At 33.1% G+C, this 23,693-nt stretch overlaps 1 protein-coding gene across 13 annotated transcripts in view; it reads left to right on the forward strand.

Annotated features, from left to right (window-relative positions):
- The window catches only part of LOC105471493 (inner mitochondrial membrane peptidase subunit 1), a 90,971-nt gene that overhangs the window by 16,698 nt on the left and 50,580 nt on the right, over positions 1-23,693 (forward strand). For 3 of the 13 annotated variants that reach the window (XM_011723971.3, XM_071074929.1, XM_071074931.1), the window contains 2 exons: positions 4,493-4,610; positions 15,059-15,320. The exons of 3 other annotated variants lie outside the window; for them this stretch is intronic. In XM_011723971.3, coding sequence (XP_011722273.1) covers positions 15,239-15,320 — 82 coding nt within the window. In that variant the 5' untranslated portion in view covers positions 4,493-4,610; positions 15,059-15,238. Of the gene's footprint in view, positions 1-4,492; positions 4,611-15,058; positions 15,321-16,940; positions 17,041-23,693 lie in introns of all 13 variants that reach the window. 7 more of the 13 variants (XM_071074935.1, XM_011723974.3, XM_071074933.1 and 4 more) reach the window with 5 other exon arrangements.

Here is a 23,693-nt window from a genome sequence, read left to right on the forward strand (position 1 = left end):
GAGCCGAGATCCGGCCACTGCGCTCCAGCCTGGGCTACAGAGCAAGACTCTGTCTCAAAAAAAAAAAAAAAAAAAAAAAAAAAAGCTGAGACAGGCCAAGAGGTAGGCCTCTTGCCAAACAGTTAAGCTATGAATGCAATAGGAAAAGTTCATAAACTCATGAATGATAAGAAAGAGAAACGACCTTATTGCTGATGCAGAGATAGTTTTAATTGTCTTAATGGATCAAACCAGCCACAGTGTTCCTTCAAGTCAAAGCCTAATCCAGAGTAAGATCCTGTTTCTTTTCAATTCTATGAATGCTCAGAGAGGTGAGGAAGCAGTAGAAGAACATTTGAAAGATAGCAGATTGAAAGCCTAATCCAGAGTAAGATCCTGTTTCTTTTCAATTCTATGAAGGCTGAGAGAGGTGAGGAAGCTACAGAAGAACATTTGAAAGATTTGTGTTAATGAGGTTTAAGGAAAGAAGCCATAACATAAGTGTGTGGCGAGCTGCAGGGAGTTACCTGTATCTAGCAAAGATAGTTGATATAGGTGTGTACACGAAGTAACACATTTTCATTGTAGATTAAACAGCCTTCTGTTGGAAGCAGATGCTATCTAGGACTTTTCATAGCTGGAGAGAAGTCAATGCCTGGCTTTGAAGCTTCACAGGACAGACTCACTCTCCTAAGGGGATAATGGCAACTGGTGACTTTAAGTTGAAGCCAGTGCTCATTTACCATTATGAAAATCCCAAGACCCTTAAGAATTATACTAAATCTACTCTGCCTGTTCTTTATAGACAGAACAGCAAAGCCTGGGTGACAGCACATGTGTTTATAGCATGGTTTACTGAATATTTTAAAATGTGTGGGTCTCCCATGTATATCTAGAGGATCTCTGCCATTATAAGGGAATTCTTCAAAGATCCTTCCTGGATAACCTCATCTCTTTTCCTAGCTTCTGCTGAAAAGATTGATTGGACCTATTTGTCACATACCTAATCTCTTCAGAAAAGGTTTTTCAGCCACATCCTTGGCCCTTCTCCAGAGCTTGCTTTTAGCATCTTTTACAATTTAAATAGGTTAAGAAATCTCCAAATCATAGGTTTTTCTTTGCTTAACAATTTCTTCCTCAATTTATCTCTTTTCCCTCATATTTTACTATAAGCAGCCAGGAGAAAACAGTCTACGCCTTTAACACTTTGGAAATCTCCTCAGCTACGTATTCAAATTAATTGCTTACCAAATTCTACTTTTTGCTGCATAGTAGAACCCATTTCAGCCAAGTTTTCTGCCACTTTACAACAAGGACTGCTTTTTCTTTACTTTCCAATACGATGTTTCCAATACCATTTCCTTCTTGAGATTTCATCAGAAACCTTTTTAATGTTCCTATTTCTGTCAACATTCTGTTGATGATAATATATGTATTCTTTAAGGTGATAGAAGTTTTCTTTACCTCTTGTCTTCCTTCTGAGCCCTCAGCAGAGTTTTCTTAAGATTTCTTTTTCTACCAAAAATTTCTTCAAGGCAAGCTAGGCTTTTCCTGTTTTTCTATTTTTAGGTATCTATTACAGCAACACTCCAGTTTTTGGTATGAAAATCTATGTTCTCTAAAATTACCATAACAAATGAACAAAAACTTGGTGACTTAACACACAAAGATTAATTGTCTCACAATTTTGGAGGTCAAAAATATGAAGTCAGGTTGTCAGCAGGGCCATGTTTATTATGAAAACTCTAGGGGGGCATTCTTCTTTGCTTCTACAGCTTCTGGTGGCATTTTATTCCTTGCCCTGAGGCAGTGTAACTCTAGGCTGACTTCATTTTCATGTTGTTCTTTTCTCTGTGTCTTCCTGTGTCCTTTTCTGTCTCTAATGAGGACATTCTCATTGGATTTAGGACCCTTTCTAATCTAGTATGATCTCACATTGGTCCTTAATTACATCTGCAAAGACCCTTTTTCCAGATAAGGTCATGTTCTGAGGTTCCAGGTGAACATGAATTTGGGTAGGGGAGGAAGGAAGGGGGAACATGTCTCAACTCACTATAGTCTCTTTCTAGGTAATTATATTATAAATGGTGTTGTATAATCTATGTACAAATATTAAAAAATTTCAAAGCTTGTGAATAATTATTATGACATTATTTTACAACCTACTAATACCTTTAATGTTTATGTTAGAGAGTGCTGATCAGGAAAATCACTTTTCTTCTCAGACTTTATAATATATATTAGAAGTAGGGGGTTTAATGTACCGCTTTTTGTTTTGTTTTTTTTTTTTAACTGGAGTCTCGCTCTGTCACCAGGCTGGAGTGCAATGGTATGATCTCGGCTCACTGCAACCTCCGCCTCCTGGGTTCAAGTGATTCTTTTACCTCAGCCTCCCGAGTAGCTGCGATTACAGGTGCACCCCACCATGCCGGACTAATTTTTGTATTCTTAGTAGAGACAGGGTTTCACCATGTTGCCAGGATGATCTTGATCTCTTGACCTCGTGATCCACCCTCCTCGGCCTCCCAAAGTGCTGGGATTACAGGCATGTGCCTTTGCTTTTAATGTGGATATTGTACATTACATGCCCACATGTATATGAATAAATAGCTCTAAAGTTCTGTTGATTTAGAGAAGTTGGTTACTCAATATTTATTCACATCAATGTAGTAAGATCCTAAATTATCTCTTTATTAGAATAGTGGTTGTCTCCAATTTTTTGGAATGATTGTGTGAGATTAGATTTCCTTGAAATTTTTGCATGTTTCAAGATCAAATTTAAAAACATTTAGCAAGTTCTTAAATAACTCAGAGGAAAAATTTTTATGAATAACAAATATAATTTAAGTGTATTTAGTTGTGTCTTCCAATTATGTGAGATTGTTAAGATTTTTAAGATCAAGCATGGTGCTTGTAAGTGGATGAAATGATATATTTAAACAGACTATTGTTACAGGAGAAAACTAATTTTTAAAGGTACCAGGATAAAAGAAAAAAAAAAAGTGGTAGTGTCATAAAGAGAGGAGATTGAATTAAAAATTTGGATTGTTACAGAAATGCATTACAAAAGAGGAGGAAGATAGATTGGCAGAAATGACGAATTATCAGAAAAGTGAAATGTGTAAAAGCGAAGGCAAGAGATAAGACTAAGGAGAGCAAAAAGATGATAAGTAATGCAACTAATAGTTTACTGCTAACGGGTAGAAGATTAATATATCAGAGTTTCTTTCAGCTTCAGTCAAATTGATGGTAATTATTAGAGTGAAACCATATTCTTTATATCATTTGCCCAAGGCAAACTGCTTATGTCATTTTGTTAGAAAATAGGAACCATTTTACATATTAATTAAATTTCAAGTAAATGTTATATTATTTGTATATTAATAATATGTTGATACGTGATATTGTATATTTAGATATATGCAATTATGTGTATTTAAAAGTGAATATGCATATATTGTTTTAAAGGCAAAAATTTGTTTTTTATGGTAGACACTGAAAAGTCACACACAAACTCACACAAAGCAAACTTTAACATTCCAAATAAAACTAAAAATTTTTGGCTGGGCTCGGTGGCTCACGCCTGTAATCCCAGCACTTTGGGAGGCCGAGGCGGGCAGATCACGAGGTCAGGAAATCAAGAGCATCCTGGCTAACACGGTGAAACCCCATCTCTACTAAAAATACAAAAAAATTAGCTGGGCGTGGTGGTGGGCGCTTGTACTCTCAGTTACCCGGGAGGCTGAGGCGAGAGAATGGCCTGAACCTGGGAGGCGGAACTTGCAGTGAGCTGAGATCGTGCCCCAGCACTCCAGCCTGGGCGACAGAGCGAGACTCTGTCTCAAAAAAATATATATATATAAAATAAATAAAATAAAAAATGAAACTTTTTTTCTTAATTATAAAAACTGAGATAGAATTATTATAGTTGACTATGAGGCCAGTTTTGACATCCAAGTCAGTATCAAACGTATTGTTTTGCCTTTGTCATATTATAACTGATCACGAGGGTTTTTTTTACTGTATCACACACATTCCTCATATTCAGTACATATCTAGTTTAGTCTTACGTCACTAGTATTGTATTCTGCTTTTCTACTGCTTTTTTATTCTTAAAATTAACCTCAGGTATTCATGCTGACCTATAGAAGTTAATGTTTGCATCCTGTCTGTATCTGAGTCTAGAAGAGTTTAATGAACTGTCGATGGTTGCCCTGTCAACTCATTTAACTCTTGGACCATAGTTCTTTCTAGGTTGATCTCATATAATCTATTAGCTATTATGTTCTTCTTTGAACTAAATTCTCTGATGGATAAAGGACTTTAATATTCTCTGTTTTTTTAAGTCATTTTTTCCAAAAGCGTGATCAAATTCCTGAATTCAAGATCTCATGGATCCATTAAGAGGAAGATGCACCTTTACAACTGTCATTCAGTCATAGTATATACTACTAATTCAACTCAATGTGGTTGAAAAAAGCCTTCTCTAAATAATTTTGATTTCCTGCTTTAGGATTCCTGAAATCATGGATCACCTACCTGTGCTTTGAGACATGTTTTAATTTTTTTTTTTTTTCCTGGAAGCCCTGCAACTTCCCTAAAAATTGAATGAATTATAGGACAGACCTATGGTAAGTGGGCTTTTTCCTCCTTTTTCTTCTGTCGGTTTCATGTTCAACTTAGCTCTTATGACTGTTGTAATGCTGCTCCCTGCTGGACACAATGTAATTTTGTAAAGTTGGCACGTAATAGATGGGCAAATAACTGGTTAGTTGGACCCACTAAGGAGAGGAATCCTTGGCTGCATTCACAAAAACCAATAGTATGCAACGAAAGCAACTATTACAAAGGTGCTATACCATTGCCATCATGTTGATACCTGAAGCCTGATGAAAGTACTGATAGTCTTGTTTCAAAATTTCATTGTCTGCTTCCTGTTGAGCGGCATCTAAAAGTTGGAATAACTGAACACACTGAAGGATGCTTCTAGGTGGTGAACCTTTGAGGATTTTGTAAATTGTGTGGTGTTTTCTTTTTTTTTGTAATGTAAGTTAGTTTACTGGTATTATTATATGTTCTGTAATAATTTCCATTCCCTATACTTTTGTTTTTCCAAAGAAAATATATAAAACTGCCCCAGTATAATTTACGTTAGACATTGTATATCTATGTTATAATCCAGCTATCATGTTTTCTAGTACTCACAGTGTGGTTTTCATCTGTATTGTCTGTGACTTGCCTATCATGGACCTTCATGTTGTATGCATACACAAGTGCTCCCAAAATTATTTTAAAATGTGTGAAGGTTAAAAGTGTGTTTCTTCCTACTTCAGGACTAAACTATTGTGTTTTTTGAAATGCAGCATGCCTCAAATTATTACCTGAATATCATTTGGAATTTTTTTTTAAATGAGCATGCATTTTCTTGAAAAGAGTGACAGACAGAAATAAGATGGAGCTGCTAAGCCAAGATCTAGCAGGATAACTGATCTTGTATTATTTAAAGGCCTGGTATTATTTTGTAGCTATTAAATAAGCCTCTGAAATCCACTTTTAATTAGGATTGTGGAGAATTAGGCATAGTAACTTGTTTCTTCATTATTAAAATATTGCATTAAAAATTAGAAATGTAATTCAAGGAAACTGTTGACAGCAGAAAGGAATCCTTCCTTTTTATAAAAATATATTAGTATTAGAAAGTATATAATTATAACTTTTTATTGTAAAATATAATGATACAGGAGCATAAATATATAATACAATGAATAATTATAAATTAAATATTTAGCAAGCATCTTTGTAATAATAGAGTATTACTGGCACCCCAGAAACTCTTGATATACTTTCTTTTCTTTAGAGGTAACCAGTATCATGACTTTAATGGTAATTATTTATACAATTTCGAATATAATTTTGTCACTTTACATGTATTCCTAAGCAGTATGTTTACTTTTTTTTTTTTGCTTCTTTTTAATCTTTATGGAATCGTGTATTCTTTCTTCCTTCACTCAGCATTATGTTTTGAAGAGTTATCCATGTAGTTATGTGTAGTTTTATTTCATTCATTTTTGTTGTTATGTATTATCCCTTTGAATTAAATGTGCCAGAATTTATTCATTCTTTCTGCTGTTGGTAGATCATTGAGTTGTTTCTAGTATTTGATGACATTGCTGAGAATGTGTTTTAAAGAATATCCTGGTTACATATCATGTATACATTTCTTTATATCCTGACAGTAACAGTATTAAATGTTGGGGAAGATTCTAAAATGATTATCATTTCTTTTATTGTAGGCCTTACATATATAGTAAAGTGACATACAGTTCGAGATAGTTTAAATATAGAATACATACAGATAGATCTAGTTATACTATTGATGTAGATACAGGACCTAATGTAGTAAATCTTTGTTTCATTTTGTTAGCACACTCATTCTATTTAGTAATATGTCATGCCTTCTATAACTCCTTCACTTTACTGATGAAGAAACTAAGGACTAGAGAGATTGAGTCACTTGAACAAGGCCATTTAGCAAATTGGAGCTAGAAACTAGACTAACCTGTCTACTTTGGCAGTTACAACTTAAAGTAAAATGAAATCAGGACGTTTTCTTGAGTGTTCCAGTCATTTAAGTGAAAATATGCCTAAATAGCTTGCAGAAAAAATCAGATATTCTTTTGGTTCTTAACTAAGAACTGGATTAGCATAGAAAGTCGCAAGTCTATCGCAAGGAGAGGTCATTACAAAAAAAAAAAAAAAAAAAAAAAAAACGGGAAAAAAAAGTTGCGCATCTAAAGCCCCCATAATGTTACTGCACTTTATCACAGTTCATCTTCTAAAGGGCAACCACTGTATATTCTGATTTTAACTGAGACGTTTTACTTTGAGTACTTCATTCATTAGAAAAACGTACGTCTTTGTTCTCTTAAACAGAACACATTTTAAGGCTTTTTTTAAATGGCTCTGAGTTGTTACTGTGAACATCAGTCATTTTACAGAATTAAAGTTATTTCCTCAGAATTGTATGCTGTGTTGGACTGTTTTCTTCTAAATTATCCTAGCCTGATAAGCTTTTTTGTCCTTAGAGCTACTGTGATGTGTTTTCTCATTTGTTTTGTTTTCTTTTACATTTCTTAGGTGATTCTTGCTTTTTGTTGTCAATGCCTTCTGTTTGACTCATATTTAAAATCAACGCATTTGCCTAACATTATGTATTACTTAGGTGAAGGCTTAAGTACGGTTCTGTCACATCTGCTGACTATAAGAGCAGAGAATGTGTGCTAGCATTTTAAAATTCATTTTGGTATCAGCAACTAGTCTAGCCACTTTGTTTTTACAGGATATTGAGATAACCTCAGACTGATTTCTGTCTGACTGACTGATTTCTGCCTAATATATATGCAGCATAGGTTGCGTATCCTTATTTGGGGAATAAATATGATCATTTACATGTTTTCCAGCAGAACAGTTGTGGCTTATTGAAACGGATTTACTTAAGGATGACTTCAAATAGGAAGTCCAGTGGACTTAGTGTTTGTTTTCCAATTATTAAATATTTGACAGGATAGACATTGAAATAAAAATAATACATTAGATGATATTACCTGTTAAAAATGGCAGTCATAAAGGTTAAATCACCTTTGAAATTATGGCTTTAAAAAATGTAGAAGTAACACAGATTTGACTTCATGAAAACATTTAAGTGGTTTAGGAAAACGTTAATTTAGAAGTGAAATGCATTTGACTTCTTATCCATTTATAAATTATTGAATGTGAATTTTTAAAAAGACTGGAGTAGGGAGTATACTTGTTTTTGGAGCACAGGAGATATTGGAAAGACAAATAGTTGCTATCCCAGCACATTTAGGCATTAATATGCTGATTTGCTGAGTTTGTATGAGGTTTGTTTTTTAATTTGAAAATTTATTTGCTTTTTTAAACTTACTAAGTCAGCAAATTTTACACTTGCATCTGGGAAAAAAAATAAACCGAGAGCTTTATGTAGTTTATTGCAATGAGCACGTCTTTGGAAATTGCCTTACGAACAAAGTATTTTAGAGGCCCGAAGAGAGGAATAGCTTTTTTTCAGGATAAATCTGAGATGCATATGTTGTGGAAGTGCAAAATGATGCAACTCCTGTGGAATGCAAATTGACAATTTCTAGAAAAAGACCAATGCATTTACCTCATCTCAGTTCCAATTTTGGGAATTCATTACAGAAATTTTGGTGTGTACTTACAAAATAACATATGTATCGGAATTTTCATTATAACTTTGTGTGTGGTAGCAAAAGATTGGAAATTCCTTAGTGTCTATTGGCAATGTGTTGGTTAAATGAACTATGACGTAACTATACAATGAAATACTCTACAGCTGTTAAAAAAAGTGGATTTTTTTCTATATGAAAATTTGGAAAGTTTTTCACATACCGTTATTTGGAAAAAGCAGAATTCAAAACAATGTACAGTAAAGTGTGTTTTGTGTAAATTGGGAGGGGAATAAAACCATATATTCATATTTGCTTATATTTACATAACAAAATCTGTAAGTTTATACAAAATTTAAATCTTTGTGGGGATGAAGAAAATAGGGAAGATGGGACTTTTACTATATATATATATCTTTTAGAGTAGTTTTAACTTTTGAATATGTTAATATGTTACTAGTTGAAAATAGTTTTATTTGTAAATCAAATGAGAGTGAAAGAAAAGAGTAACCCTACTATTTTTACTGTAAAATTAGCTATTTTTATTCTGTTTTTCCTAGAGCCTGGCAGATGGTAAGCGGTAAATAAATAAATATTTGTTATACAAATTAAACATATAATAATCTTTGGATGATCTTTCCTGGCTTATCTCTTAAAGCATCTTTTCAATATAAGAAAAAAAGTATTATAAATCATATATTGATTCTAGTATGGAAATAAGGGAAATATTTAATTGGGAGATATGAGATGTATAGTTTATTATCAGATTATCATGAAGCTTTAGTGTGTATGGTATTGATATTAAAGAGTAAATTATATTTTAATTTCTCTGAAAAATTAAAATGAAAGTTTTCAAGGAAGTGCTATTAAATTAAGTAATACACCTTCATGATTAACAAACTAAAGCTTATGAAATTTAGGAGGAAGAGTGAAAACGGCAAGCATGTATTCTGTATACTGCTTTCTGTACCACTTTAGTTTCCCACATATAAGGGCAAATCTTCAGTCCTGAGACTACTTTAAAAGCTGTGTTACAAGAGCAGTGTCAGTTACTTCTAACACGAAGACTAGATATCTCTGAATACATGATTGGGTTCAGGGGAAGATAATAGGGTGAATGATTCTTATAAATGTCTTCCATTTAAAAGCATCTAGGAAGTTAACTATGTAGTTGAAAATTTGGTTATTCAGATATATATGGTAAGAACCCTCAGTTTTCTCCCTCGGATTGTATACATGTCAGTTCCTAAATTTCTTATGACTAGGATTTTCACTATCTTTGTACATCTGTGTATTTTTATGTAAAAGTGACTTTAAAGAAAGCTACACGTACAGAAAAGTGCACACATTGTGAGTGGATAGCCTAATGAATTTTTCGTAAACCAAATACACCCATATAACCAGCACACAGATAAAGTAAAAGAATATTATCAGCACTCCAGAAAACACCTTCGTGTACCCTTCCAGTCACTGTGTCCCCTCCCCAACAAGGATAATCACTGCCTTGAATTTTAATAGCAAAGATTCATTTTTCTTGTTTTTGTATTATATATAGAAAATTATACAGTATAATTTTTTGTGTCTGGTTTCCTTTGTTCAACATTGTGTCTTAAGATTTATCCACATAGTTGTAGTTTGTTTTTATTGCTGCATGTAGTTGTGAATATATAACTATTATTTATCCATTCTATTGTTAGTGGACATTTGCGTGGTTTCTATATAATGCTTTTATGAACATTCTAATACATATTTCTTGAGTTATATATCTACACATTTCTTTTAGTGATATATCTAGGAGCAAAATTACCGGGTCAGCAGTATGTATATGTTCAGCTTTAAGTAACAATGGTGAACAGTTTTCTAAAATGTTTGTATCAGGTATATTTATAGTATGCGAGAGAGTTCTAGTTGCTCCACATGTTTCCAACACTCTTTTTTTCCCCCCATCTTTTTCATTTTTCCAATTCTGGTGGGTGCAAAGTAGTAAACCGTAATGATTTAACTTTAAATTTCCCCGATTAATGAAGTTGAGTACTTTTTCATATGTATATGGGCTGTTTGGTTATTTTCTTCTGTGAAGTTCCTGTTCACTTCTTTGGCCTACTTTTCTGTTAGCCTATCTGTCATTTCCTTTGATTTGTGGGAGTTCTTTGTATATTCAAAATATGAGTTCTTCATTGGCTATAGGTATTGCAACTATTTCTTCCTATGAGGTTTGTCTTTTTACTCTCTTAATAGTGCTTTTAATGAACAGAAGTTTATGTCTTTAAAGTAGTCTAGTTCATCATTTATGTTTAGTGCTTTTTAATTCTTGTTTAAGAAATATTTATCTACTTCAAGAATGTTTTATCTTCTTAGTTTTTCTTTAAAAACATTTTTGCTTTACCTTTTAGATTTAAAATTTCAGTCTGTATTTACATATTGTGGAGTTTTGCAGTACTTTTGGACTCAGTCTGTATCTGGAGACAAAAATGAGGTGGACTTAGGCCAATGACCGTAATTATGTACTTTCTACAAAATACTCCCTTAAGAAAACTGTGTGTTTATTCATGTTCACCTTATATGCAGTTTTAATGTACTATTTAGTTTGCCTTTAAGGAGTCTACTAGAGTATTAAGGGAGGAATTTTGGGGTGAAGAGGTAAATGTTATGATTTTTAATATTTTAAACAATAGTATTCATAAATATGTTTATTCATGAAATACACAATTTTGTAAAGTATTCACAGACACAATCCCTGTTACTTCATTTGGGCATCATCTTTAAAGCTTAGGATTTTAAATATACCTTTTTTTTAATTGCGGTAAAAATTAGGTTTTAACTTTTGTCACCAAATAAAAATAAAATGCTAGCTATTTGAAAATTATTTTTATAAACTTCTTTTAAATTTTAAGTAAGATTTCTTGTGGAAGTTATGAACATTTATGAGGTCTTCAGTTATTCTTTTTATTGTTCAAAAATGCTTTCACTATGTGTTCTGACTATGAGCTATAATGTTGTAGAAAAGTGTTTTTGCATACCCTAATATTTTTGTTTTTATCTTGTCCATAATGTATATTATTAACTTCATAATTATTATATTACTTAATTTTATATTTATATTTCCTAATGAAAGTAATTGCCTATTTAAAAGTGTTTTTTTGTCTCCCATTACAGTGCCGAAATTCAAGGTGATTGTAATAACTCTTCACTGAGCATTTAGATATTTTTCACTTGTCAATTGCATTTTTTAGTTTAAAGCATCAAATTAAGTATTATTTTATCCTGGCTTTTATTTTAATTCATGCATTTAAAAACTGAAATTCAGATAAGAGATAGTTTGAAAATAAATTCAGTATATTATTTATGAGTGGAGCAACACATTAGCATTGGGTTCACAATAGATCATATCGCTTTATTCCATCTTACAAGCTTAGCAGCACAAACAGAATAATCAACATATTATTTGGCTGTCATCTGCTGAACAGAAACCAGAGATCACAAGGAGGTTTTCCCTAGCTGTGGTGATGGCCTTTTTGTTCCAAGCCCCCATCTGGGAGGGCCATGGTGTGTTATCATATGGAACGCGGGGTTTTCTGTAATCTGCTTAGCTGCACTGCAGTTTGAATCTTCATTCCATGTTTGTGTAATTTATAATTTTAATGAGACCATGGCTCTTGTGGGCTTTGAAATATATTAAAAGCTCTTTTGTGCATATGCTTTTGTTCTTGCTTAATAGGCTCAGTGTATTTAAAACTGATGAATTTTTATTCATGAATTTGGATGTCTGGAGATTAACTCAGACTGAATATCATTGCACTCATCTATTGATGGTTAGAAAGTTTTCTTGTTATTGTTATTATTTTGCTTTTGTGTGTGTGTATGTGCAATGTCTATGTGATACTTGTAACCAGAAAAGGAATAAACCTACATAGTTGTAAAAGGCAAAAAATAAGTAGCATGACTAGGTCATAAAAAATTGATTTAAATTTTATTCATCTTATTTATTGATACTCACATTTCAATTTCATCTTTAGCCTCAGTATTACAGATAAATATTATAAGGGAATAATTATGAAAAAGCAACTTTTAAAATGAGTTAGTACCTTAAGAACATGTTTATATTCAAATCATATTCCATTGTGTGACAAAGGTAGACTTTGTGTTTTAATTGTATAATATCAGTTGTCATTCTAAATGAATAATTACATTTCTTGAATTAAATTATTTTCAGTTTTACTTATTTCTATAAAACCCTTTTTATTAAAGGATTTTTAAAAGAATTTCATTGATATGATGAAAAGACTAATAGAAAAGCCACCTACGAATAATTTATAATGTTGATCTTTTTATTCTGTGAATATTCTGAAGTATACTAAATGCCTCAAATCTCTGTAGTTACTACTTAAATGTACTTTAAAAATTTGAATATAACCAATTACAATAACAACGTAGAAAAAAGTTCATGCCTTTCTAGATCCAAACATGTTTTTTGAAGTTGCTATCTTTTGAGATCGATGAGGGAGTAACATAGACCTCACTAGTCTTTTATGAAATTGCTCAAGAGACAATTTTTTAAAAAACCTAAATTTACTGGACTAAAGCATTTGTAACTACATCACATCATTCTTTTTTTACACATTGATGGTCAGCAATTTGGCAGGTCTTCTCTTCTCCCACCCCCATCCTTAAACTGAAAATATGAAGTAGAAGCTAAAATGACAGGATTTCATACTTTCTTTTCTAAGCTTATCTACCAGATTTGACACTGGAATGTTCTTCCATAATTAACCCTCTGCTTCAGTATTTTTGTTAGTTGCACCATTTCATTTGGCTAAGGAACATATTATTGAAAATATAAGACCTGCTAAAGTGGTGCTGTCCATTAGAAATATAATATGAATCACATAATCAACTATGACCAAAATATTTTCAATATGTAATCAATATAAACATTAACAAAATACTTTCCCTTTTTTGTATTAAGTCTTCAAAGTCCAGTGTGTGTTTAATACTTACAGTACATCTCAATTTGGACTAGTCATCTTTCAAGTGCCCTCATAAGGCTAGTGGCTACCTTATTGAACAGTATAGTTCTAAAGTATTACACAACTGTAACAAAATATCATAACAAAAATATGTACTTTTTACATTTCTCATTATTTTTCTAGTAATATCCTAGTCAAGGTAACCAAAGAATATTCATGTGCTATGTAGCTGAAATTACATAAAGTTTTTTATAGCACTGATACCATTGGCTGATATCTTTCTCTGTGATACATAAAATCTGATTGTGTCACCTGACTGCTGAGTACCTATCAGACATTGTACAGATATGTTTAAAGAGATTGTAATGATGAGGTGATAATGACTAATGTAATAAATGTGGAGTGTTCCTCAAAAATTGTAGGCAAATCAAACTTGTCAAGTAAGCCATATTGTGAGTATACCAAGGAGCTTAGTTTTACAAGAATTCTATGGCAAATCTTAGTACTTTTTTTTTTTATATATATAAAACTTACAACGTCTTCTCTTCACATCCTTAGATTTATTCTGGACAGATTTTTGTGTAAATGTATATGAATCTCTCTTTTCATATAAATTTGCTTAGATAAGCTGGTATAGCTGTAAATGTCATGGGTGGAAGAAGCTGATTATAAAATATTTTCTAAATTTCTCTAGAATCTTACACATTTAAAATGTTCTGTACATATTTAAATGTAAGGAGAGATTTCTTCACTGATAACTATTTTAAAAACATATTGTTAAGAATTATAAATCCTTGAATTATAATAGATTTGAATTGATTCAAATATTTTAAAGTACAGTTATAAAATGATGAAGGAAATTCATGTAAAATACTGTAGGCATACATATTTTATTTAAAATGGTCATATATAATTGACCTTGCTCAAGTATGACTTAGAGAAAACTATATTTATGAAATCTCTGAGTTTTTCACATTTTCTAAATTTTGAGGGCTATGACCTAATTTTATGTAATATAATTTTTAGCTATTAGCCAATGCCTGCTGTAATCTTGGACTCACTCACGTTTTTATTGACTACTCCCTGTGACTCCTGCATTTAAAGTGTTGGCACAAAATGTTAAACTATTCTTTAAACAATACCTCTAGTTTCTTGGAGATGATAAATCCGTCCATTGATTTCCTAATTTTATTATGTACACAGTCAATTGTAATCCAAGATTATAGCAAACAAGATGTTAATTTCTAGACATAATCTATGTACATTTCAATTACAGAGCATGATTGTTATAGAAGCACAGAATAAAAAGGAATAACATTTGTGCTATCCTCACAGGAGCTGTCAATAAAAGATGTAATAGGGGATTTAGAAATCTGGAAATGGCCAACTAATTTATGTGAATCTATTTTATTTCAGCTAGAAAGACCAAGCTCTTTTTCGTCTGCACTGCATATTGCAGAGCACAGGCTGTCTATACAAAACCAGGCGGCTGCATATGGATAGTCCCTTGATATCATTCACTTGCTGTGTAATCTTATTATGCAAAGTTCTAATCTTCACCTAGAATGAATGCCTCTGGGTCAGAATATAGTCATATCAGGGTTTTTGAGGTCATGTTTTGTGATCCTTAGCTTATTCTTCTAAGTAGTGCTGGGATTTAAAGGGTATTCCCCAGATACTAGCAGAGATAGACAGCAGAACCTGCTGCCTTTTTGGAAGACAAGACCAACATGAGGTCCCTGGTAGGATTAAACTTGATTTGTAGCTGTAGGATTTTTTAACAGATGTATTATTGGACAGGGAATAGGGGGCCACCAGCACAGCAAAATTGAATCACGACTGACATTCTCAGGGAGTTTGCTGCCTGCTAAAACAGCAGCTGCATGTGGATTTGACTTCTTTCAGGTGAAGCGACTTCCAGTCATTTGGAAAGGATGGGATGAAAAGGAACCTTGGTGATAATTTTGATGTCTGCAAGATTTAGTACCAGTGTAATGGGATTATCGGTAACACCTTCACTGCAGAAAAAGCCACCTGGTGCTATAACTGGCAGCAACTGAGAACTAATCCTTTCCCATCTCTTGGATGTCATTCATGAAGCTCAAAGCTATTTCTACCCTGCTAACTGTGATTAATTTTATAAACAACAACAACAACAAAAAATCAGGTGATCAAGGCAAAGAATATGCTTTTTATAGTATGTAACCTTATTTTAAGCTATATGACTTAAAATTATGCAAGACACATACAAACTGTAAGCTATATGATCCAAAATTTATTAAGCTATTGAAATAGAAAAGTTGATTAATGATGTCTTGGTTTTTTTAGTTGAAGGACATAAATTATTTACTATTGGTAACAATTCATATTTGAGATCATATATTAATTTAAGTAGTTTTATATTCCTTTGGCCATAGAGCCACTATGAAATTAATCAAAATGTCTAGCTGTAAGGAATTGAAATAATTTGTTTTGTCATATGTTTTACCTGTTTTTGATGCTTCAGTTGCTATTGATGCAATGTTTTTGGATAAATGTTTTGAATAAAACATAATTTGAAATATATAGACACATATTTTTTGTAATGAAGGTATTGCTAGCTGAAACTGCTGATGAAAGGGCTTTTGGTGAAAGTATATGATTTTAATATATAAAAGTATAGAGTAAATAGGAATACTGAATGACGTATTTTTTAAAATCAGTGATTCTTAGGTAACTTTTCCTTTAGATGGAGGTTTAGTTGTTTGCTTAAAACTTGGGTGTTAGTTAATTGATTTTTTTAGCTTTTATTTCATCTAAAAACTTTATCAAATACTTTGGTAAGAGGTGTTAATTATTTTAATATTTTTCTCTAACACGATCCAATATAAACTGAGAGAAAATGAAGTGAAATTATCCCATCAGTCACCCAAACAGTATGCAACGTAACTGCCAAGACTAGAAAAGATAATTAGTGTTGTCAGTGTTATGATCTTAGAGTACTTAATTTAAAAATACTTATTCATAGAACTTGATTTTTATCTCATAGCTTTTTTGTTTAGTAGCTTTATCTTTTAAAAAATAAATTATACAGCCTCAGTCTAAACTTTAACATTTTAACTAAATTAGGTGACTAAAGTATTTTCTTGAAATTATAAAAATATTTAAAATATAACCAATATTATACCTGATGTACACCATTAATGTACTACCACCTCTGTTTATGTGTGGTACCTTTTATTATTTTCCATATAAGGTCTTTACTAGAAAAGTCAGCAAATATAATGAATTTATACAGAGTTCTTGGGTTTGGTTTAACCGGTTCCAAGCTATTGTATTTCAAATTGTATTTCCAAACTTTAACCACATTTTGAATGAATGAATGAGAAAGCTTGCCAATATTTCCAGTAAACTGCATTGTGTTACTTTATAAAGGATGACTTTTGCCTTCTATTTGTATTTTTGCTGTTTGAAAAAATTTTTATTTTATTATGATGAAAGAAGCTATCCATGAAGTAAATGGACTTAAATCTTTTTCTTATCCTCATAATAAAATTATTTACTTTAAATCTAAAATATTTGGTTTATGTGTAATTTCACATTATTTTGCCAGGTAGGCTATTATCTCAGCATAACTCTCTGTGGTAATTTGTAGTATTATGTATTTATTTTTAAAGTAGTTTTGAATTCAAAATAGAATTTGTCTGGAAGCTTTTATTAAACCTGGTCAGTATTTGCTTTTTTACTTTTTATTCAGTATTTACCGAACAGCTCTTGAGAGTCAGTATTTTTTCCTTCTCCATTCTAGGGGTCATTCTTATTTGATTAGAGATGGTTATTTTCTTTGGAAAGTCTCGAATAAACTCATCTGAAGTAAATTCAACATAAAACATAAGATCTTCTCAATGGTATACATTCTTTTCATAAAAATATAGGTTATTTGAATTTTAATATCTGTTGATAACTTGTAAGAAATTTGGCTTATCTTAAAAAGATAGATACTAATTTGCAGCACAGGCAGCTCATGATGTCAATAAGACTTAAGGGAATTATTTTGGGAGATGAGAGTGGGATATAGGATGAAATGAGAAGAAATGTTTTAGAAAGAATGGTAAGTCAGGTATAACAAAAGAATAAGGTGGGGCTGGGCATGGTGGCACCCACCCCTGGTCCCAGACACTCGGGAGGCTCTAGTGGGAGGATTCTTTGAGCCCAGGAGTTGGAGGCTGATCGCTCTAAAAGTGTTCATGAACTGTGGCACAGCGAGGGTTAGCCTATGATAATGCTAAATGGTATTTCTTTTTGAATTAATATTCTTCCACTGTTATTCATACAACTGCTATATTGTTTTGAAATAGATCATTTAGTAGTTGGATTACTGGTGAATGAGTGTGTTTGTTTTGGTATTTTACTTTTTGGAAGGTGATACTTTGTTATATTAAAATGATCAACTGCTTATTCTTTGTAAATATAAGATGAGTTTCAATTTTGGTTATATGTAAAAATGTGAAATTCAGAAAATACCACTGGACTGATGAAATACATTGAAGTATTAGCATTATAATGTTTACTTGATGAAAGTTTATAGAATTATCCGAAAATTAACATTCACTTTAAAGATAATGAATGGATAAATTTTGTCAAGTTTCTGAAAATATTGAGTATGCGTCAGTGGTCTTAAAGGACAGGATAAAGTCCTTTACTGGACTTCCTTCCTGGGAGCTTTTTAAAACTGTGGTATCTGCAGCTGGAGATTCTCTTTCATTAGCTCTGTGATGTAGGATGAGAATCATAGGAATCGCAGGGAGCCTGGGAATTTGGATTTTTAGTTTTTAATTTTGGTTTTTATTAGGTTTTCATGTTATTTTGATGCTGCAGTCAAATTTGAAGCAGTATTCACTGCTTTAAACCTTAGATAATGGCAGTTATTTCCTCTGCTGATGAGACAAAATAAACAGGTTTGGTGTGTTTTTCTGATTCTTTTTGAGACAGAGTCTTGCTTTGTTGCCCAGGCTGGAGTGCAGTGGTAAGATCATGGCCCACCTCAACCTTAACCTCCTGGGCTCAAGTAATCCTCCCAAGTAGCTGGGACTACAGGTGTGCACCTCATGCCCAGCTAATTTTTTAATTCAAAATAAAGAGGTTTTAATAAAGTCTTCAGAGATTATGAGGGTATCAGTGCCTTGAGTTTACAGTTTTAGAAAATAAAAAACAATCCCTATACAAATCTTACAGTAGATTTAACACTTACGGATTTGAACAATTCATGAGCAGCCCGAAGGTGATTTTGAAATGGCAGGAATTTGAATTACTTTGATGGAGACTTTGCTGTGTGAAAGTGAATTATGTAGCTATTGAGCAGAGTATACTACTCAGCATAATGAGTCTTTGTTGTTCTCTACTTGTCACAATAACTTCTTCTTAGGATCTTAAGTGGACATATATCTCTCAGTTACCTTTTACGCATCATTCTATGGGGAAAATGGATTTTGTGTAATTATTCTTGTCTTTGAATATCTCCAAGGTCCCAGAAATGTCAAAATCTACTATTTTTTCTTTCCCAAATGAAGGTAAATGTGGCAAACTATGATGTAATTTGTTTTCTCCTTCCCTGTCTAACTTGTTTCTGCTCACCCTTTCTTAATGTGAACACTTCTTTAGATGCTAATTTATTCTCAAACTCTGTTCCTCTATCAGAACAAAAATACATTAATGACATTAAATCATTTCTGTGATTGCTTATACTTAAGAATGAATGAATTTATGTAAACTGATGGTCTTAGTTAACATTTGACATATATATATATAATGTATTTTTATATATATGTGTATATATATATTTTTCCTGTTTCTGAAACAAAATGCTTTCTCTTTTCAAAGGCATTTCAGACCTGAACAATCAGTTGGACAACTTCTTTGTGGCTTTGGGTATTCTGAAATTACTCTTAAGTCTACTTCAGTGATTGGATCCAAATCAGAATCTTAGAATTGGATACCTGTGCCCAGAAATTTCTAAAGATGGAGGAATCTCTAATTTCTTTTCAGCTTCTTAGGTTCACTCTGCTCAATCTTTTTAGCTGGTTTTAACATCAGTCCTACCTCTATCTTTCCTGTGTGTCTCTATTCCCAGATGCCTATTTTATAGTATCCAAAAATTTTTTTCATTTAAATTGAGAGGCAGTATGGTGTAGTGTTGGATGTTAGACCCAAACAGCTTCATTTTGAATTCTGGCCCGGCCTCTAATAAGCTGCATGACTTTGAATAATTCCTTCATCTCTCTGCGCCTCAATTTCTTTATCTGAAAAATGAAATACCTAAGGGGCCGGGCGCAGTGGCTCATGCCTGTAATCCCAGCACTTTGGGAGGCCAAGGCGGGCGGATCACAAGGTCAGGAGATCAAGACCATCCTGGCTAACATGGTGAAATCCTGTCTCTACTAAAAATACAAAAAATTAGCCAGGCGAGGTGGCGCGCGCCTGTAGTCCCAGCTACTCGGGAGGCTGAGGCAGGAGAATGGCGTGAACCCGGGAGGGGGAGCTTGCAGTGAGCCGAGATTGTGCCACTGCACTCCAGCCTGAGCCACAGAGTGAGACTCCGTCTCAAAAAAATTTTTTTTTAAAAAAAGAGATGCCTGAGTTCTCATAGGGTTGTTCTAAGGATTAAACGAGTTAATATATGTAAAGTAATGAAAAATCTCTTAAAAGATTTTTGTGAAGGATCCTCCGATACTTCTTTTGCTATATGACACAGTCACAATTTTTATGGTGCTTTTCACTTTTTCCCTAACTTTTCTATTATTTGAAAGAATATATAGGTTCCCCTTTAAAGAAATTGGTTCTCTACATTAATGACTCAGTTTTTTTTTTTTAATGTAAATGTGATAGGGAATTTAAAAAGTAACAGATTCTGAATTTTTTGATGCCCAAGCTTCCCAAATTTTTTCACGGCACACATGTTACATGGTAAGTTATACAACATATAGTAGTAAATGACTGGATAACTAGGGCTGCCCAAGGCTGGCAATGGCTATTGGTCACCAAGAGCTTAGAGCAGTCACTTGGAGGACTTGTTAAAATACAGATTGCTAAACAACACTTCCTAAGTTTCTGATTCTAATAAAGTTTGTATTTAACCAAATCAGTTTGAAGATGATGCCATTGATGCTGGTCTGAGGAATCACAGTTTAGTAGTTACGTCTTTAATGTTCTGTATCCTGGTGTGGTAGGTAGAATAATGGCCCTCCAAAGATGTCTGCATCCTAATCCCCAGAACCTTTGAACATGTTACCTTACATGGCAAAGGGACTTCACAGATGTGATTAAATTAAGGACTTTGAGATCATTGTGAATTATCTAGTTGGGCTCAGTGTAATCACCAGGGTCCTTAAAAGAGTAAAAAGGTGGCAGGAGAGAGAGAAAAACAGACAGACAGACAGACAGAGGAAGAAGTGACCATGGAATAATGGCCAGGGAGATTAAAGACTTTGAGATTGAACAAAGGGGCTATGAGTAAAGGAATGTTAGTGCTTCTAGAAGTTGGGAAAGGTAAGGAAATGGATTCTCCCCTAAACCCTTTAGAAAGAAATAGTCTTGATTTTTTAGCCCAGTGGTACCCATGTTAGACTTCTGACCTATCAACTGTAAGATTGTAAATTTGTGTTGTTTTAAGCCACTAAGTTTATGGTAATTTGTTGGCACCAATAGAATACTAGTACATCTGTAACCAGTTCTGTTTACCAGTTCGCTTTGTGCTAAAAGTTCCCAGTCTTAGCTCATGACATCAGCTCATGCCAAAGAGTAAATAAAAACACAAAAGGCAAGAGCTCCCTTATTTTTCTACCATCAAACTGTCAAAACTACCAGTATGTTAACCCATGTTTTTCTTCCCTTTTATTACATTGGAGGAAGTACCCAAACTTCTATCAAAACCTGATCTGTTGGCCTTTGTTTGATCCCATTCTCTATTGCCCTGTTTTTTTTTAAATTGAAGTTATATATGTGTGTGTGTGTGTGTGTGTGTGTGTATATATATATGTATGTATAATTTAGCATCTAAATATATATATTTTAATTTAGCATGTTTAAGATGGAGAGCACCCCTTCAATGATTAGGAGAGACACAAGATGGAAATAATGGTTTTATTACTCATAGGTCCAGGGTACGTGATATACCTGGAGGCCATATGCGGAGGTCAGGGAGCACTTCAGAGGGAAGGAGATGGAGAGAGATCCATGGGTTAATGCCTTCATTGAGGTCTAAGGCCTTAACCAAACAGGTTTCTCACTGGGCGATTTTTCTTTAACACTTAATAATTGTATACATTTATGGTACAGTATGATTTTGATACATATGTACAATGTATAATGATCGAATCAGAGTAATTAACATATCTGTCACCTCAAATATTTATCATTTCTCTGTTGGGAATGTTAAAAATCTTATAGCTCTTCGAAAATATGCCCTCAATTATTGTTAACTATAGTCACCTTGCAGTGCAATAGAACAGTAGAATTTATTTCTCCTATATAGCTGTAATTTTGCATCTGCTAGCCAATCCCTTCCTATCGTGACTCACACTTTTCAGCCTCCAGTAATCACTATTCTATCTCCTTCTGTGAAATCAACTTTTTTAGCTTTCATGTATGAGTGAGAACATATGATATTTGTCTTTCTATGCCTGGCTTATTTCAGTAACAGAATTATCCTCCAGGCTCATACATTTTGCCTTGTTTGACAGGATTTCATTGGTTTTTGTGGCTGAATAGTATTCCATTGTGTATATATACCACATTTTCTTTATTCATTAATCTGTTGAACATGTAAGTTGATTCCAAATCTTGACTGTTGTGAATAGTGCTGCAATAAACATAGGAGTGCAGACATCTCTTCAACATACTGATTTCCTTTCTCTTGGATATACACCCAGTAGTGGAATTGCTGGGTCGTATGGTAGTTCTATTTTTTAGTGTTCTTTTTTATATATGTTTTATGTCCTGTAAAACATGTTAGTCTTAAACAGCATCAGTATCTTTATCCAAATATGTATGTACTCTTCAGTTCTCTTCCTTCCTTCCTGGATTTGCCTAATTCTTTTGTTTGTTTGTTTTGTTTTGAGACGGAGTTTCGCTCTTTTTGCCCAGGCTGGAGTGCAATGGCATTATTTCGACTCACTGTGACCTCCACCTCAAGCGATTCTCCTGCCTCAGCCTCCCGAGTAGCTGGGATTACAGGCATGTGCCGCCACACCTGTCTAATTTTGTATTTTTAGTAGAGATGGGGTTTAGTTGCTCCATGTTGGTCAGGCTGGTCTCCAACTCCTGACATCAGGTGATCCCCCCTCCTCGGCCTCCCAAAGAGTTGGATTACAGGCATGAGCCACCGCACCCGGCCCATTTGCCAAATTCTATCTGACAACATTTTGTTTTTGGTTGAATTATTCCTGTTAGTATATGTATTATTACAGTTGTGCTGGCAAAAATATTTGCAAAACTTGTTTTCTGAAAGTGTTTTTATTTTTTTCTTTAGCTTTTGAGGTATATTTTCATCAGGCATAGAATTATAGTTTGGTGATTTTCATACTTTAAAAATGCCATTTTATTTTATTCTCGTTTTAATTATTTCTTATGTAAAGGTAGCCATTCCATTTTGTTGAAGAGACAAAATTTTTCTTTGAAAATAAGGTAAATTTCTGGCCAGTTTTAAACTTTTCTCATTGTCTTTTTCAACATCTTGACTATACTGTGCCTGGATGTATCTATGTGTTTTGTGTTTATCCTGTTCATGGTTTGTAGAATTTCTTGAGTTTGTGAGTTAATGTGTTTCATCAATTTGGAAAGTTACCTACCAGTATTTCTTCAAAATATTGCTTCTGTCCTATTCTTGGTTCCTCTCCTTTAGGTCTCTGATTATATTAATACTGTTTCTCCTGGATTGTGTACCTGCTTTCCTCTGTGTCCTTCAGTCTTACTACTTTCTCCCAACTTGCCCAGTTCACTTGTCTTCTGTTAGGCTGAGCCTAGTAGGCAGAATCTGCCGGTAGATTCATGTAATGCATTAATTTTAGTTATTGTATTTTATTTTGTAGTATTGTGTTGTGTATAATTTCCACTTGATTTTTAATAGATTTTTGGTCACTGCTGACTTTTATCTTTCCTTCTGTTTTTTTTGAATGTTAATCATGGTTATTTTAAAGTGTTCATATGTTAAGTTCAATACCTGAATCACCTGTTGCTCTCTTTCTGTTTTGTAATTTTTTTTCTCTTGGCTTTCAGTCATTTGATTCTATTTTATAACGTGCTTTGATTGAATGCAATCTGTTGGTACTATTTTATAGAATGCTTATAATCTTTGATTGAATTAAACTAAAAATTATAGTAGCCCAATTTTTTAAATGGGCAAAGTGTTTGAGTAGACATTTTTCAAAAGAATAGTGATCAATACAATAAACACATGAAAGAGGTGCTTATGAATATTTTGTTATTAAGGAAATGCAAATCAAAGCCACAGTGAGATTCATACTCACTGGGATGGCTACAATCAAAACATGGATGGTAACAAATG

The sequence above is a fragment of the Macaca nemestrina genome, chromosome 12, assembly GCF_043159975.1.
Source record: "Macaca nemestrina isolate mMacNem1 chromosome 12, mMacNem.hap1, whole genome shotgun sequence".
In the NCBI taxonomy this organism is placed as follows: Eukaryota; Metazoa; Chordata; class Mammalia; order Primates; family Cercopithecidae; genus Macaca; species Macaca nemestrina.